The following is a 15,666-nucleotide window of genomic DNA, read 5'->3' on the forward strand; positions in this document are numbered from 1 at the left end:
ACCCCTGGGCTTGGGATGCGACCAGTACTGCACCAGGAATCCAACAGCAAAATTCTTCCAGCGTGTTATCCAAGGGATAAAAAAATTGTAAAAAAGCCGAGGAAAGGTTTAAAAAGTCATTTTCACAGGTTAAGGAAATGCTTTCCAGCCCCAGGTAAACACATCTCTGCTTGAAGGAGCCATCCCCGGAGTTAGGTGCTTTCTCCCTGTGCTCATGGCCAGCAGCACTATACCCAGGGAGTGAAATGAGCTCAAACCACCCAGCAGCTCCACCCATCACTGCAGTAATGCTCACGCCCAGGAAACCACAAGTAACCACTAAGCCCATGGGGCAGGATGAACGCTTTCTTGGGAAAAAAAATTAGCAGATTTGTACAAAATTTTGAGGGATTATTGTTATTGTTCTGAAAGCAAAGTCTACTCAAATTTATCAAGTAACTTTATTGTCTAGACAACTTTTTTGGAGCAGGTTTAAAAGATGTCTAAGAGCAAGTGGGTTTAAAACCAAACTAGAGCAGTGGAAACCAGTTGTACAGATCATAGAATCATAGAATGGTTTGGATTGCAAAGGACCTTAAGAACATCTAGTTCCAGCCCCCCTGCCATGGGCAGGGACACCTCACACTAAACCATGTCACCCAAGGCTCTGTCCAGCCTGGCCTTGAACACTGCCAGGGATGGAGCATTCACAAATTCCTTGGGCAACCCATTCCAGTGCCTCACCACCCTGACAGTAAAGAATTTCTTCCTTATATCCAATCTCAACTTCCCCTGTTTAAGTTTTAACCCGTTACCCCTTGTCCTATCACTACAGTTCCTAATGAAGAGTCCCTCCCCAGCATCCTTACAGGCCCCCTTCAGATACTGGAAGGCAGCTACAAGGTCTCCGTGCAGCCTTCTCTTCTCCAGGCTGAACATAAGTAATAATAAAAACCACACTAGTATAACACAAAACACTTGTGAAGATTTTAATTGGGACATTTACTGGAAAACTCAGATGAGGACAATGTGGAGCATTAACTCCTTAGGAATTAACCCTACATTTTGCAAAGACAAAAGGTTCAGGAAAGATACTGAAAGCATTTGGAAAATCACATAAAAGTCATGACCAGGACCCGTAACACAACTAACCTAACACAAATCAGGGGATGACATGAAGCATGAATAGCCTTCAGTTAACCTGTAGATATTTAGAGACAGACTTCTAAATTAAACTGATTTTGGCACCAGTGAGAAAGGATGGCTTTTCTATCCTCTCAATCAGATCTACTGCAATGTCAAATAAGTACATGAAGATTTGTTAAATCTTCATTTGTTGTCCAGGGTCTGAGTTTTTTTCCATAGGGCTCCCTGAACTGTGTGTTTAACTTTGCCAGACTAGCAGGCAGACACTGAAGAGTATCTTCTCTGCCTTTTACTTGCATGCTTCAAAGAAGAGATTGCCTTTTACTTTTCTTACCAGAAGAAATAAAAGGAATTCTTAGAAGACACTAAGACACCAGAAAAGGACATCCATGTAACTCAAGCCTTCAGATCTCTGAAAAAAATCTATTAATGGTACAGCTTTTCTACCACCCAAACTGGATGCAAAGCTCAAAATTCCACACCCCTCTGTAAAGTCCTGCTCCTGCGCTGCTGTGGTTTAGGGGTAGTGACCTCCTACTCACGCTGAAAGACAGGAATGCATTTCTGTTGACTTGCTGTAATAAAATAAGCTTAGGGTACCCTCATTATGCACCTAAACCTTATTAATAATAAGATATTTGGATAATAATATAGATAATTTGGACAGGGGTATTAATTTCTTCCTAATATCATGCCATATTGACACATGGCCACATGTAATTAATGAATCTACATGAAGCTAGCTACGTAATGAGGAAATGCGTATGAGTTTGTATCTTTCTGAAGCACCTCAATGCATTCTCTTCTCCAGAACACAAACCAAACAGCCCTCATCAGCTACATAAAATCAATCAGTTGTATGAAAAAAATTCAACAATCAAGACTGGTTTTAAGCCCCTTCATTTGTAATTCTGGATCAGGAAAACCTCTGAAACCATCACTGAACACAGCTAAGAATCCAAGGCATTTCTTTAAAAACTATAGAAAGTGAAAAATCTCTGTTGCTTGGACTTCATTCAGAATGCTCAACTTAAATGTCATTCATTGCTTTTCCAGAGTTCAAAGTACAAACACACATTACTGTAAAACAACACACGTACTTCACCTAGGGACAGGTATCTTCAAGTAAGAAAAAAAGTATTTCATTTACACTTTAAAAGATAGATTTATGATTTCAGAAATTATTTTTATATTAAAATTCTTGTATGCGTAACTACCATTACAGAACAACTTTAAGAGATCCCTTGATACATATTAATATAAATATCACCATTCAGACCAGTAAAATTGTACCAAACTGGCTTTAGTTTTAAGCCTGTTCAGTGTTAAAAGACAAGAGCTAGGACCTGATGGTCAACTGACCTTAAGAACATACAGATCAACAAAAAATGTGTTTCTTATTGGTTTTATTATGCCCAGGCAGCAAACTCTCCAAAGTCCTTCAATAAACAAGCCCATGTGTTACGTTGCTGGTTCTATCTTATCAATCTCTTCCTTCTTTGGACCTTCTTCTCGGTTTTTGCCCTGCTGCATGGTGTACACCGATGGGCCCATCCTTAGGATCTTCCCGCTGCCCAAGCACTCGTCACCCTTGTAGAACACTGCAAACTAGGAGAAACACAGGGAGAGCCTTTTCAGCAGCTGTAAATGGCATGGTGAACAACTTTAGGCTGTGCAAGACCTGCTGGGCGGTGAGTGTATTTGTTGGCAGTAAGGATTGTTGGCTTACACAACTATAAATACAGACATGTTGGTGGAAATTCGATCATGAACTTACACAGGATTATCTCAAAACTCTTCAACTATTGAGGTGGAATGGATTGTGCTGGAAAGCTTCCTTTCCCTAAGGGGATGATGTACATACCACCATGTGCATCTTCACCTGACATTCCGTGGGCCACAGTGGCACTTCTCAGAACAGGAAGTGAACCAAGGACTACTGAAAGGAAGTGACTGGGGCTCCCTGACGTGCTCAGGAGGTTCTTGCAGGAGAGGAGGAGCATGAACTTCCTGGCCTTGTCCCACTACTTTGCAGTAAAGAGCCTGGTTACTGGCTGAGAAGCTCCTGGCAGTCAGGGGCTTCTTCTGCCTATCATCAGCTCTGGCTGAGTCTTCTCAGCTCACAGCTTGCCTCTCTTAAGTATATCCTTCTCTTCTCTGTAAAACATTCTCAGACAATTTCCCTTCTGATGCATCCCACAGGCTCCCAAGTTTTGGGGTGGAAGAGGGAGGGTAGAACATACACTAGGAAAGGGCACATAGAAAATGCTTGAGAACCACTGGTTTACAATGTTGTGGGAGTATGCTGGTATTAGCAGTGTTAGAAAGCATCACTACACAGTATGTCTTCTCAGTACTGTTCTGGGACAATGAAATTCGCTGGACACATATCCTCGCTAATCAAATTTGAACACTAAAACCATATTAAGCAGCCAATTACAAAACTAATGCCTTTTAAAATCCATTTCTTGAACACAACAGATTTCATTTCTGCATATACAGTTGTTACCAGAGATGTTTTTATCTATTTCTAAATTTGTAAACCAGTTTCTCAGATTATACGGATAACAACAGAGTATTTAAAACTAGAAACAACCTCCTTCAAAATAGCTGATGAATAGCCAAAATAGAGCTAACTGCTCTCATGAAAACATAGCAATTTTCTCCATCTACTGTTTTATTAGCCAGATATGCCACAACACACAAAAAAGGAAAGAAAATAACTTCTAATAACTTACCTGCCCAGGTGTGATAGCTCTTGCTGGTTTCACTAGTGTCACCCACACACTTCCATCTTGGTTTAGAGTCAGCACACATGGCACTAGAGCAGAAAATGGCCAAACACCTGCCAGTTAATCCTTATGTTTACATTAACAGTTAAACAGATGTAATTCAAGATATTATACACAGAATTGTTTTATGAAGACACTCCAGAAACAGAAAGGCAAGCCAAAACTTTTCAACTATTTCTGCAAAACTGCACTGAACACACAACCACAGTTTCCCACACTAAGTAAAACAAAAAACCCCAAACCCACAAGGTTTGATTACCCAGTGCCATCTGGTGCCGAAACCTGAAATGACAGTCCATCATCTTCTCTCTAACGAGCAATGCAGGAGGCTCCTCTGCTATCCAGTGCACTCGGTTTGTCCGCAGCAGGTCTCTGTACAGGGCAGGGTGATCTCTTGATGGTGCCTTAAAATATATTTATTTAATGCTGATGTTTCTGACAGAGAGCGCATAACTTGTAATGCTTGAAATACAGAAGAATCATCAAGCCGTATCAAAATGAAGGCAAAATGAGGAAGAAAGCAAGCATTTATTAGCACTTAATCAGCTTCCAGGTGGAAGCCTTTAATTAAAAGAATAGGCTAAAGCAAGCCTGAATAGTCGGTTTTCTACATCTCAGTCATGCTGTTTCTTGTATTCTTCTTCCTTCAATCGTATTTCTGACAGAGTTCAGGTATGTACTGCTCTCCTTATCCCATTTCAACAAGATGCTACCTCCCTTCTTCTCTAATTTCCCAACTCAACACCTCCCCAACAAGGGTACTGCACAAGCACAACCTTACAGCAGGCCATAAATAAGGTTTCTCAGTGGTCCTGCCTATTCCCTCTCAACTCTCTTTTGATTATGATTTTTTCCCCCAGGCGTATCAACAAGTAGCAGACCACATCATTATAACCACATCAGTATTAAGTAACAACTGCATGAACATCAAGAAACATTAACAATGCTTGCAAGCTGCAGAACTCTCAGTCATTTCATATGATTAGTCATTAACACTACAATTATTTGCAGTATTATATGTATTCTGCCTCAGTTTTCAAAATGATTAAACAGTATTACTGGCTACTATTTCTTTTACTAGAAAAAGAAAGTAGCAATACATAGCAAACTGAGATAATACACAGTGTATACACTGTGTCACAATAACTACAATAAAATGTTTTAGAGTGGAAAAGGAGAGCTCAGTAGATTGACTGATTCTTTTCAGTATCTTTTCAGCCCTTTGTCTGGAAAAGTTCTATGCCAAAATCTAAACCAATTTTCTACTCAAGAAAAGCCAGTCTGGACAAGATGTCTCAAAGCTGCTGATGCTACGCTAGTTAGTTCTTGTTTCCTCCAAGAAAGCCAAGAATTCTGTCCAGGTTAGAATCACATTCCATACAGCAGGAGTCACAAAATGCTTTAATTAGTCATTCGCAATACGAGTGTGAATTAACTCACCACAAAGACATCTCCAGTGCTGACATCTTTGTCTACAACGAACCAAGCATCCCTCAGGCCTGCTAGTCTAGCCCTCTGGCCTATGGTGTAGAGGAACCAACCTAAAGAAATATAAAAATGTAATGCTGGAAGCAATTTTTCATCTTTTACCTTCAGAAACATATGTTAAAAACCTTACCCCAAAACTTTACCACTAAACGAACGATAACAAACCAAGTTGTCTTAGAGAAGTTTGCCAATCACAAGCTTAACTAACATCTACTTCTAAGCTGTCAGATGTACCTGAAGCACATGCTTTCAAACTCATCTGTTTCAAACTCTATTGTGCTATTCTTAGGGTTTATAAAAGACAAACATTTCAGCTTCAATTTGCTGTTTTCTTAAGACTTAGTCTTACCAGTTTCCCTTACTTTTACCTGCTAGAAGAACATTCTACTCCCATAAACTATTTGGGAGAGGAACTCAGTTCTGTCAGAACTCAGGAGAGCAAAGGAAGGACACACAGAAAAAAGGAAAACATAAGCTGCCCATGTTTGGTGATGCCCTGCTATGCATCACTGAGGTGCACAGTGTATTTGTTCTGCAAAGTTCAGGTACTAAAGATTCTGGCACTGAATCACAGTCATTCTGAAATAATGAACAATGGTCTCTTGGTATTAAATTAACCACCACTTAGTATCAACAGTCACCCTATAATTATCAATTACTTTCTTGCAACATGGAACACAGAATCATTGTAGTTTTAAGGTTTTAGGCTCTGCTATTGGATGAAGTAGGTTTTCCACAACTGTTAGAATTCTCAAACTGGGAAAAACTGGTTTGGAATTTCACAAAATGTGTCCCTCAAAATATAAGCAGCACTGTTTCATTTATGTAAAAGCAGTTATTAAAGTGAGTTAGCCAATTACCTTTGTGTTTTCCCATCACCTTCTTATCTTCAATGGAAACAAAGTTACCTGGTTGAGGTTCTAAATACTACCAGATAGGAAGAGAGAAGTCACAAGATGGCCCCAAAAAACCCCATCAGTGTATTTCAGGTTCTGTCACTACATTCTTTTGAAGCTGGAGACTAACTTTTCAAGCAGCAAACTCTACCCAAGCAGCTTACTGCCTCTTCCCTGATTCTGCTTTAGACAGAAAAGAAGGAAGGGCAGTCCCTATCAGCACCAACTCTGTGCTTCACCACACCCCTCATCCTTACTCATGGCAGGGGACAGCAGGATTCAGCCATCTGCCCCTCTCACATCTCAACCACTCGTCAGAGCCTCACAAGCACAGTACTACAAGTTCACACACTCCTTTTGCTACAGAAAGTGACTGACTGTTCAGGGATGGAGGTGAAAGGTACTTCCTACATGGTCTTGGCATTTGCTTCTGGGATGCTAAAGGACACTGGACATTGTGACTTAGTGTGAACCAAAAGCTTTTGGAGATTTTTTTGTAGACCGTGTTATAAATTACTACTGAAAACCAGAACAGAGCAAAGACTGGCATGGATTTAACATTGCTCACCTCGAGAAGGAAATTTTCAAAGTTTCTTTCACCAATGAAACATACTCCCATACTCTGAAAAAGAAATGTGGTATAGAAACCATAATAGCAGAGAAAAACATTTGAAATAATGTCTATTAATGATCTGTCCATGATGGATCCCCCTCCCCATCCATCCCAAACTATGCTAGGTATCTCATAAAATAAACCAAACCACAACATCTGCTCCAACACAGGTAAACTAATTCTATACAGTATGGGTGAGAGCCATAAGCACAAAAGAGAAATAATGGGAAACAGAACATATGTTCAATAAATATATTAACCTTGGTAAGTATACTGTCTGCATATTAAAAACAGAAGGCTCTTGCAGATTAAAGTAGAAAAATAACACAAGTTATACAGTAAAGGTGTATCTCTTGAAAACATCTTTCAAAAACAAACAGCCTTTCCTTTTCAGTTACTGCCTACATTCTTCAGGCACCCATTTACAGTGGAGGAATATGAGTATTAAAAGTGACGAAGACAGCATCAGCAATACAATCGCTTTCTGCATTACATTTTTTTGGGATCAACTCATCAAGTGTTAGTTCTTAGAGAACAGAACTTTTTGTTTGTTTTTTAAGGAGTAACTGTGGAAAACAGCATCATCCAGTTTCATAAAGACATACTGAAAAACAATTATAGTGAGAAAACCTTTAACAGCTACAGAAAATAAAGACCAAAGGCTTCTCACCTGCTGTGATAGACAATACTTTCCTTAAGGCTCACAGCATCCTAACACATTCACCTTCATGTTACTCCTTCTGAGATACAATGGCAGACAAATAACCACAAGCTTATCAAAGTTCTTTTAAGCAAGTAGACAGCTATAAAACTGCTTCCCGACCTGTTCTATTACAGTGCTCAGAAACAGACAAGCTGTCACAGTTTTAAGGTTCAAACAGTTTGGGAAGTCTACTTTAGAAGGAAATACAAATCAAAAGAGTTTAAGTGTTACCATGCCTCTTTTTTCTTTAGCACATGATGAAGGCCATGTTCCGCTGCTATCTTCTTGACAAAAGTTTTTGTTAAATCCCCTAAAGGGAAAATGGTTTTCTTCAAAGCATCCTGCGAGATCTGACTTAGAAAGAAGGTCTGGTCCTTAAAGAGGTCGGCCCCTTGAAGGAGTTTCACAGCTGCAAAGTACAGAACACAGAGTATCTCAACATTTAAGGGGATTCCCTTTAACAGGTCAACTTCCTTTAGTATTTTGATAATCAACATTTTAGTTTTATTATTTCCAAATACATGTTAAAGACAGTATTGCTGTTTGTGTTTTTTTTTTTCAAGATCTAACTAAAAATGTTTGGGTATTTTCTCACCACTAAGCAGATCCAGAAAGATTCTGATTTTGTAAAGTGCAGAATCCTACAAAGTCTTACACTGCCTCATCTATTATAATACTGCATGTGTCATCGGCAAGGATATCAACAATATGAAAACCAAAACCAACCATTTCATGTGAAAGCGAGATGAAGATTTGAGTATTTTAGAGTATACTGTTCTTCAAAAAGACATCCAGTTTTGCCTGAAATTACAGCACTATCGATCGGTGATTTGAACAATAAGCAGTTATTTCAGTGCTCAGAGATGCAAGTTTGACTTTTTTGTTAAAAACAAAGTCTCCCAATTGCCCAAATGAAATAAAATTGATATGGTTTTTCAGTCATGCTCTGTCCACCCTCTTCAAGACCTAATAACTTTGCTGTTGTACAAACTCTACTTCCATGTTTCTTGACTCAAACATTAACTACAGGCCAATAGTTCAGTCACAACTAATAATACAAGATCTCAGTAAAGGGCAGTAAGACTGTTTAGAACATTACAAAATCCTGCAACTCAGTGAATCAGTCCGCCACAAGTACAAACTATTTGTTCTACTGTGCCCATTTCAACTTTCCAGAAATACAATTAAACAAACAAACCCCTGTAAGTCCAAATCAAAAAAGGGGAAGCTACAACACAAAAACATCTCTGTGGCAGCTTTGCATACCAGGTGCTTGCAAGTTTCTTTCCCTTTGAGTATAACATGCTTCTCATCATATACACCAGTTTCATCCGAGTTATTTTACTGCATTATGGCCCACTGCAGAGCTATTTGGGAAATCTCTACATTGCCATCCAACCTCTGTTAGTGCCATGCAGAGACAAAGCCAAAACAACACCCATCAAGCTGGCTTTTGCACTGATAACAGGAGAACCACTGTGGTGCTGAGATCCGCCTCTGATTATGTACAACCACAGGCAGACTATTAAAGTAAAGAGAAAAACCTGCACTAGTGCTACTAGCACCTTTGCTGACCTGAGAATTGTAGCCTTAAAAATGTCTGCACATGCTGCACTTGCACTTTTCAACTGCAGTTCAGGCAAAGCCTTGATCTACTTAGGAAAACCAAGCTGCTATAGGAGAACAGAGAAATAAGGCAGAACAGGTGAATTACTGAGTAAGAACCTGATTTTTTCCAGTAAAATAATATACAGTCTGATTATTGTATAAAAGTATGTTATTAATTTTAACGTTTCAAAGCCTTGATTCTAAAATTCCACTTAAGCACATCCCCATGGTAAGTTCTATCTATACTGAATAGCAACAGAATACATTCTCTAAAACAGATGAAACATTAAAAAAAGAAAATCTTATGCAAGTCATGAAAATACTAGATAAAGATTTGTTGAAATACTTCTCTGGGGGAACAGAAGATGGTGCTGTCTCCTTAAACTACATTACAGCTCCACCAGAAAATTCATTACTGAAATGCTTATTCTTCCTTCTGCACCTAGATTAGAACTCTTCAAATAGAAAATGTAATACTTGACTAGTCAGGGTAATTTTCAGTAATGTATATCTTCTGTTTTGCACTATCAACTTTCTATAAAAGCTGCGGTTTTAATGGTAATCATTATGTGTAAGGTAACAAACTTCTCTGATACTGTGACACCAAACAAGAGTTTAAAATTCTGTTCCATACCTAGGATGAAATAAGAAATGAAGAATCCACTTACTATTTCTAACTTCAAAACGGTTTCTGAAAAGCCTTTGTGGTCTTTTCATATGTTTCTGTTGAAACACCTCCTCATCCTCTAGTGAGGTCCTAGCATAATGCCCAGTAGCGATTGCATCTGCTCCTATCAAGAAAAAAAAAACAAAACAAAACATCAATGCACATACTTGAAATTCAGTTTAAAACAGGATTATAAACATCCAGTAAGAAAAGCAGAAGGCAGTGACGGAACAAAACCTGTAGAGAAGTGTTATACTGACAATAATCATACTCCTCCTATTCAAACAATGTAAACTATTCATGAGCATGCCAGCACTTGTGTTTTTGTACTTAAGGACCACCTAAGAATGTAAAACTTAATGGTCAGGTCAATGTATGTCCCCAAAGAAAATCTGTTCCAATTTACAAGCAACCTGCTCTAGTGGAAGGTGTTCCTGCCCACACCAAGGGGGCTGGACTAGATGACATTCAAAGGTCCTTTCCAGGCTAACTGTTCTATGATTCTATATGTAAAGGCAAACTTAAAACAAAAAAACTTTGCAAATACTGAAATACTGCACAGAGACAGGTGAATTAGGCATGCATATGAACTCAGGTTTTCCCCCACCTTTTCAAGAGTTTGTATCCTTTAAGTATTTCCACGGCAAACACTCTGTACTGACACACTTGAAAATGTCTTACCAAGGTTATCCATAGCATAATGAAGAAAGTAGTTGAATTTGATGTGCTTGTTACACACAATATCAGGATTAGGAGTCCTTCCCAACTCATACTCTTTTAAGAGGTCACTGTAAAATAAAGATTAAATGTATACTGACATTATTAACACAGCATAATACTATTTGAGACTGAAAGACCTGTTTCAACAGGAGAACTCAAGACCTAGGCATACTGAGCATGTTATGTTAGAAATAAAATACCCATTGGATGTTAACCTGTAAAACACAATGCTTGGAAGATTTTCACCAAAGTGCACTGAGGACATGGTCAAATGATCATTCACAGTCTTGTACACATGTTTTATTACATTAATGCTCCCTTGGGGGAGACAGGGCTGCCCTCAGCACACACCCTACTTGTCTCCTCAGAATTAAAGCACCCTGCTTCATTCTTCTAAGTGACAGTGCAGTAGAGCACACACCAGGGGTTACTGTGGCTCAGTATGGACAACAACTTAATCTGCAATAATGCCACCATAAACAATCATGGGACTTAATTTTATAAAGGATTTTTCCCCGTCTTTTTTCTTTCCTTCAAGAAATTCAAATAATTTCTCAAAGTCATGTTATAGTTCTACACTGTCACATAATTAAGTGCTTAGCAATATTTGCTTGAAAATATTAATATAATAACTAGTGAAAGAAAACCAGCATACAATGCTGCACTGAGATACCAAAAGGCCTGATCACTGCATTATTTAGCTTGTCTTCAGCAATAACTGAAGTCAAGAGGAACTGAGTGGGCATAGGCTGGATTTAAAAGTACACTAGCAACCCTATTATTTGGTTTTACTTTTCAATATCTGAAACAGAACCAGTTGCTTCTTCACCATGTTATTCATTACATTCATAAATAGAAAACAAAGCAACGTCTCTTTAATTTTGTCTAGCTCCTTTTTAATAGTTCAAAATTCAACAATTTGCACTAAGAATTAAATCACCTGGGTCTACCCAGAGCTGCCTCCTCCTTGCTGACTCAGCACTGTACTCTTAGAATAACACAATTCTTCTTTGTAATTACTTCAAGAGTATGCTGGAAGCCTTAGAAAAGACTCAGCATAAAGACAGACTCACATCAGTTCAGAACTTCAAGTAAAGTACAGAACTGGAGGAAGGGCAGTGAAGGATGCCTGCTGAATCTCCCCCTGATGTAAGGATTTGAAACAGGCTGTGCACAAACCACAGGCAAGACAAGACCTGGGACAGTTCTCTTGATAAAAGGTGTTTCTGATGAATAACCCTCTAAAGAGAGATCCAGAGGAAGAGTAAATCCCAGGTCAGTGATGACAGTAACAAAAACAGGATTCCAAACAAACCAAGTAACCTGCCACAGACACCTTGGCAACACTGTACTAACGATGAGAAGCAAAAGAAAAGCTGATCTCCTATGATCTTTGATTCGCTGTCCTTTACAGACACCCCTCAGGAACTTTGGTATCATCTATACACCCTCACACCAGAGGGGAAGCATGGTGCTAACCTTCCCAGAACAGGGCTCTTTCCTTCACTGACTGTGCAAAAGTTTAGTGCTCAACTTGATCTCATTTCAACATGAAGTAGCATGACTAGGTTTCTTCTGACACAAGGTAACAACAGCACTACTTAAAGGGGGGCAATGAAGATCAGTGAACAACTTTTGTGCACTTACGTTGTGTGCATAAAGGATAAAGTTCCTTTCTCCTGCCTCCAAGAAAAACTTGGCTTTTCCTAAGTAGAACTTTCTCTCCTTAAAGTGGAACAAATCCAAATTTGTTCCAAACAAATCCAAACACCCTCTATTATCTATTCCACAGAAAATCTAAACACCAATCTATTACAAGCTTAAAGAAGCAAGGCTAATTAATGATCACTTTGCAGTAAACTGGATTCAGTACCTGCTAATGTAAAATGCACCACATGAACTACACACAGACAACAGCACCCCATTTACTACTTTCTTATGAAGCTGCAGTAAAGTTGGGCCAGTTGTGGGCAGCAGCAATGAGCTGGAACAAAGTAATTGCTACACACTCATTACAACTAGAGAGAAGCCTCCCATTAATTTCAAGAATAAGAAACATATTAAGACCAACACAGAAATTCTGATGTTGAATATGAATGAGAGCAAAAATAATGCCTGTGTTACTGAACAGGCTTCAGTAGTTTCTCTTAGCACTCACAATACTGCAGTAAACTGTCGCTACCCTTATCTGCCCACTCTGCCTCTCCACAGTAACAGTACGACACCAATACACTGAAAAGACCACCCATTTAAAAAGTGTTTGTACCTGAATACTTCATTCCAGTATTCTTTCACGTAGGAAATCTGGTGGAAAGGAATATCCAGCTTCTGACAAACGCGGTAAGCATCTTCACAATCCCTGTCAACAGAGCAAGCTCCTTGCTCATCCAGCGGGTCCCAGTTCTTCATAAAGACGCCTGTCACCTGGTAGCCTACGAAATGAAGGCAAGAATGACTTTAAAAAATGTACTTCTAACTGCCTAGAACCAAAACCCGCGTTAAACCTTGCTTGAGTAGCTGCTTTCTTCAGCAGGCGCGAGTAGTGCTGTGTCAAACAAATACCCTGCTAAGCTTTACTGTTCGAATGCCGCACGGCTATTCTTAGCCCTGCCGCTAGCAGCCAGCACGAAGACCACCGATCACGGCGGTGTTCCAGAGCTCCGAGAGCCTCCATCCCCTCCTTCCCCGCTCGCTCCAGCCACCCTGAGGCGCGCTGTCCCACCCGCCGGAGGACGCGGCTGAGGCCGGGGAGCGCCGCCTGCACTCGGCCCGCCGGGTGCCCTCCGGAGTGCAGCTCCCGGCCCCACCGCCCCTCACGCACCTCGGCGGCGCAGCAGCAGCGCGGCCACGGCGCTGTCCACCCCGCCGGACACGGCGCAGGCCACGCGGCGCGCCCCCGCCAGCATCGCCCCCCGTCCCGCAGCGGCCGCGGCACCGCCGCTTCCGCCCGCCAGCCCTGCGCTTCCGGCGGCCGCTACGGGTGGGGCGGCGGCCAACGGCGCTCGGGGTAAACGGGGCGGCCCTCGAGGGTTCCGGCGGCGGCAGAGGTGTGGGCTGCGAGCAGCTCGGGCCCCATAGTGCAGCATCACCCGCTCGCGTACGGAGCGCGACCCGGGACGCACTCGTGGTGTTTGTTCCCCCCTTCACTGGTGGCCACCCGGGCTCTGCCCGCAGGGGGGGATAACGCGCTCTCAAATCAAGCCCAATGGAGAAGTCCGAAGAGCTTGATGCCCCACGACCCTCCTCACTTCAGGACAACCAGAGCCCTCAAACACAACACTTCATGCGGCCCCCGCCGGCTATCTATGAGCAAGACTCAGTAGATGGAATTCCATAAAGGAAGACCCGAAGACAGTAACAGTCTGCACTTCATTGCTTTGTGTTTCTTATCACTTGATAAACCAAGAGCTAATCCAGCTGGCTCCACTGCTACTGCAGAGCAGTGCAGCCTCCCCTCACTCTGCCACATCCTGCACTAACCCAGCCTTAACCTCCCTGGACCTTAGAGCAACTAACCTGCAGCTCGAAGGCTGGAATTTGGCTCTTAGTTGAAGACACATGGAGCTATCAACACAGTGCCTGAATTCCAGTGAACAGTTAGGCTAGTAAATAGAGGCGGCCAATGGCAGAAATATTTAGGTAGCCATGGTCAACCACGACCCAAATGGTTTCTACTGGCAGAGGCCTGATGGTTGTTTGTAAGTAGTCATGCTCAAACCCAGGATTTAGATCTGCTGCCTGCAACAGCATACATTCACAAATTGGAGGTTTCAAGGGACATAGAAGACCTGGTTTTCCTGCAAGTCATAGAATCATACAATCGCTAAAATTGGAAGGGACCTTAAGATCATCCAGTTCCAACCCCCCCTGCCATGGGTAGGGACACCTCACACTAAACCATGGCTTCATCCAACCTGGCTTTGGGCACCTCCAGCAATGGAGCATTCACAACTTCCCTGGGCAACCCATTCCAGTGCCTCACCACCCTAACAGTAAAGAACTTCCTCCTTGTACCCAAACTTCCCCTGTTTTAAGTTTCAACCCATTACCCCTTGTCCTATCACTACAGTCCCTAATGAAGAGTCCCTCCCCAGCATCCCTGTAGGCCTCCTTCAGATACTGGAAGGCTGCTATGAGGTCTCCATGCAGCCTTCTCTTCTCCAGGCTGAACAGCCCAAACTTTCTCAGCCTGTCTTCATATGGGAGATGCTCCAGTCCCTTGATCATCCTCGTGGGCCTCCTCTGGACTTGTTCTAACAGTTCCATGTCCTTTTTATGTTGAGGACACCAGAACTGTACACAATACGCCAAGTGAGGTCTCACAAGAGCAGAGTAGAGGGGCAGGATCACCTCCTTCTTTGACTGCTGGTCACGCTTCTTTTGATGCAGCCCAGGATACGGTTGGCTTTCTGGGCTGTGAGTGCACACTGATGTTCATTTTCCCATCAACCAACACCCCCAAGTCCTTCTCCTCAGGTCTGCTCTGAATCTCTTCTCTGCCCAACCTGTAGCTGTGCCTGGGATTACTCTGACCCAGGTGTAGCATCTTGCACTTGGCATGGTTAAACTTCATGAGGTTGGCATCAGCCCACCTCACAAGCGTGTCAAGGTCCCTCTGGATGGCATTCCTTCCCTCCAGTATATCAACAGAACCACACAGCTTGGTGTCATCAGTAAACTTGCTTAGGGCGCGCTCAATCCCACTGTCCATGTCACCCTCAAAGATGTTGAACAAGATCAGTCACAACACCCATCTCTGAGGGACACCACTCGTTACTGGTTTCCAGCTGGACACTGAGCCATTGACCACAACTCTGCATGCGGCCAACCAGACAGTTCTTTATCCACCGAGTGGTCCACCTATCAAATTGGTAAGTCCTTAAAGTATAAGGCAGAAACCTACTTAGCTCCTTTTTAAAAAAAAAAAAAAAATCACAAATACTTAAGTAAAACCCCCACAACATTTTAGTGATGTATTTATGTATCTCTGCTTTGGTTTAGAAATATGCAAGCTGTTGCTTTCTCCTTTGAATCGCACAAACTCACCTGCTGCT

At 41.6% G+C, this 15,666-nt stretch overlaps 1 protein-coding gene across 1 annotated transcript; it reads right to left on the minus strand.

The window, feature by feature from the left end:
- Positions 1-2,514: 2,514 nt before the first annotated feature.
- On the minus strand, positions 2,515-13,539 carry TRMU (tRNA mitochondrial 2-thiouridylase). The gene is made up of 11 exons (XM_034063190.1): positions 13,434-13,539; positions 12,879-13,044; positions 10,574-10,680; positions 9,894-10,016; positions 7,854-8,026; positions 6,870-6,923; positions 6,266-6,332; positions 5,358-5,458; positions 4,177-4,321; positions 3,864-3,946; positions 2,515-2,733 (listed from the first exon to the last, which is right to left on the minus strand). Exons 1-11 carry the CDS (start codon positions 13,516-13,518, stop codon positions 2,587-2,589), a joined length of 1,251 nt encoding a protein of 416 aa, XP_033919081.1. The 5' UTR covers positions 13,519-13,539; the 3' UTR covers positions 2,515-2,586.
- Between the last annotated feature and the right edge of the window lie 2,127 nt (positions 13,540-15,666).

This window comes from Melopsittacus undulatus, chromosome 5 (assembly GCF_012275295.1).
Source record: "Melopsittacus undulatus isolate bMelUnd1 chromosome 5, bMelUnd1.mat.Z, whole genome shotgun sequence".
NCBI lineage: Eukaryota > Metazoa > Chordata > Aves > Psittaciformes > Psittaculidae > Melopsittacus > Melopsittacus undulatus.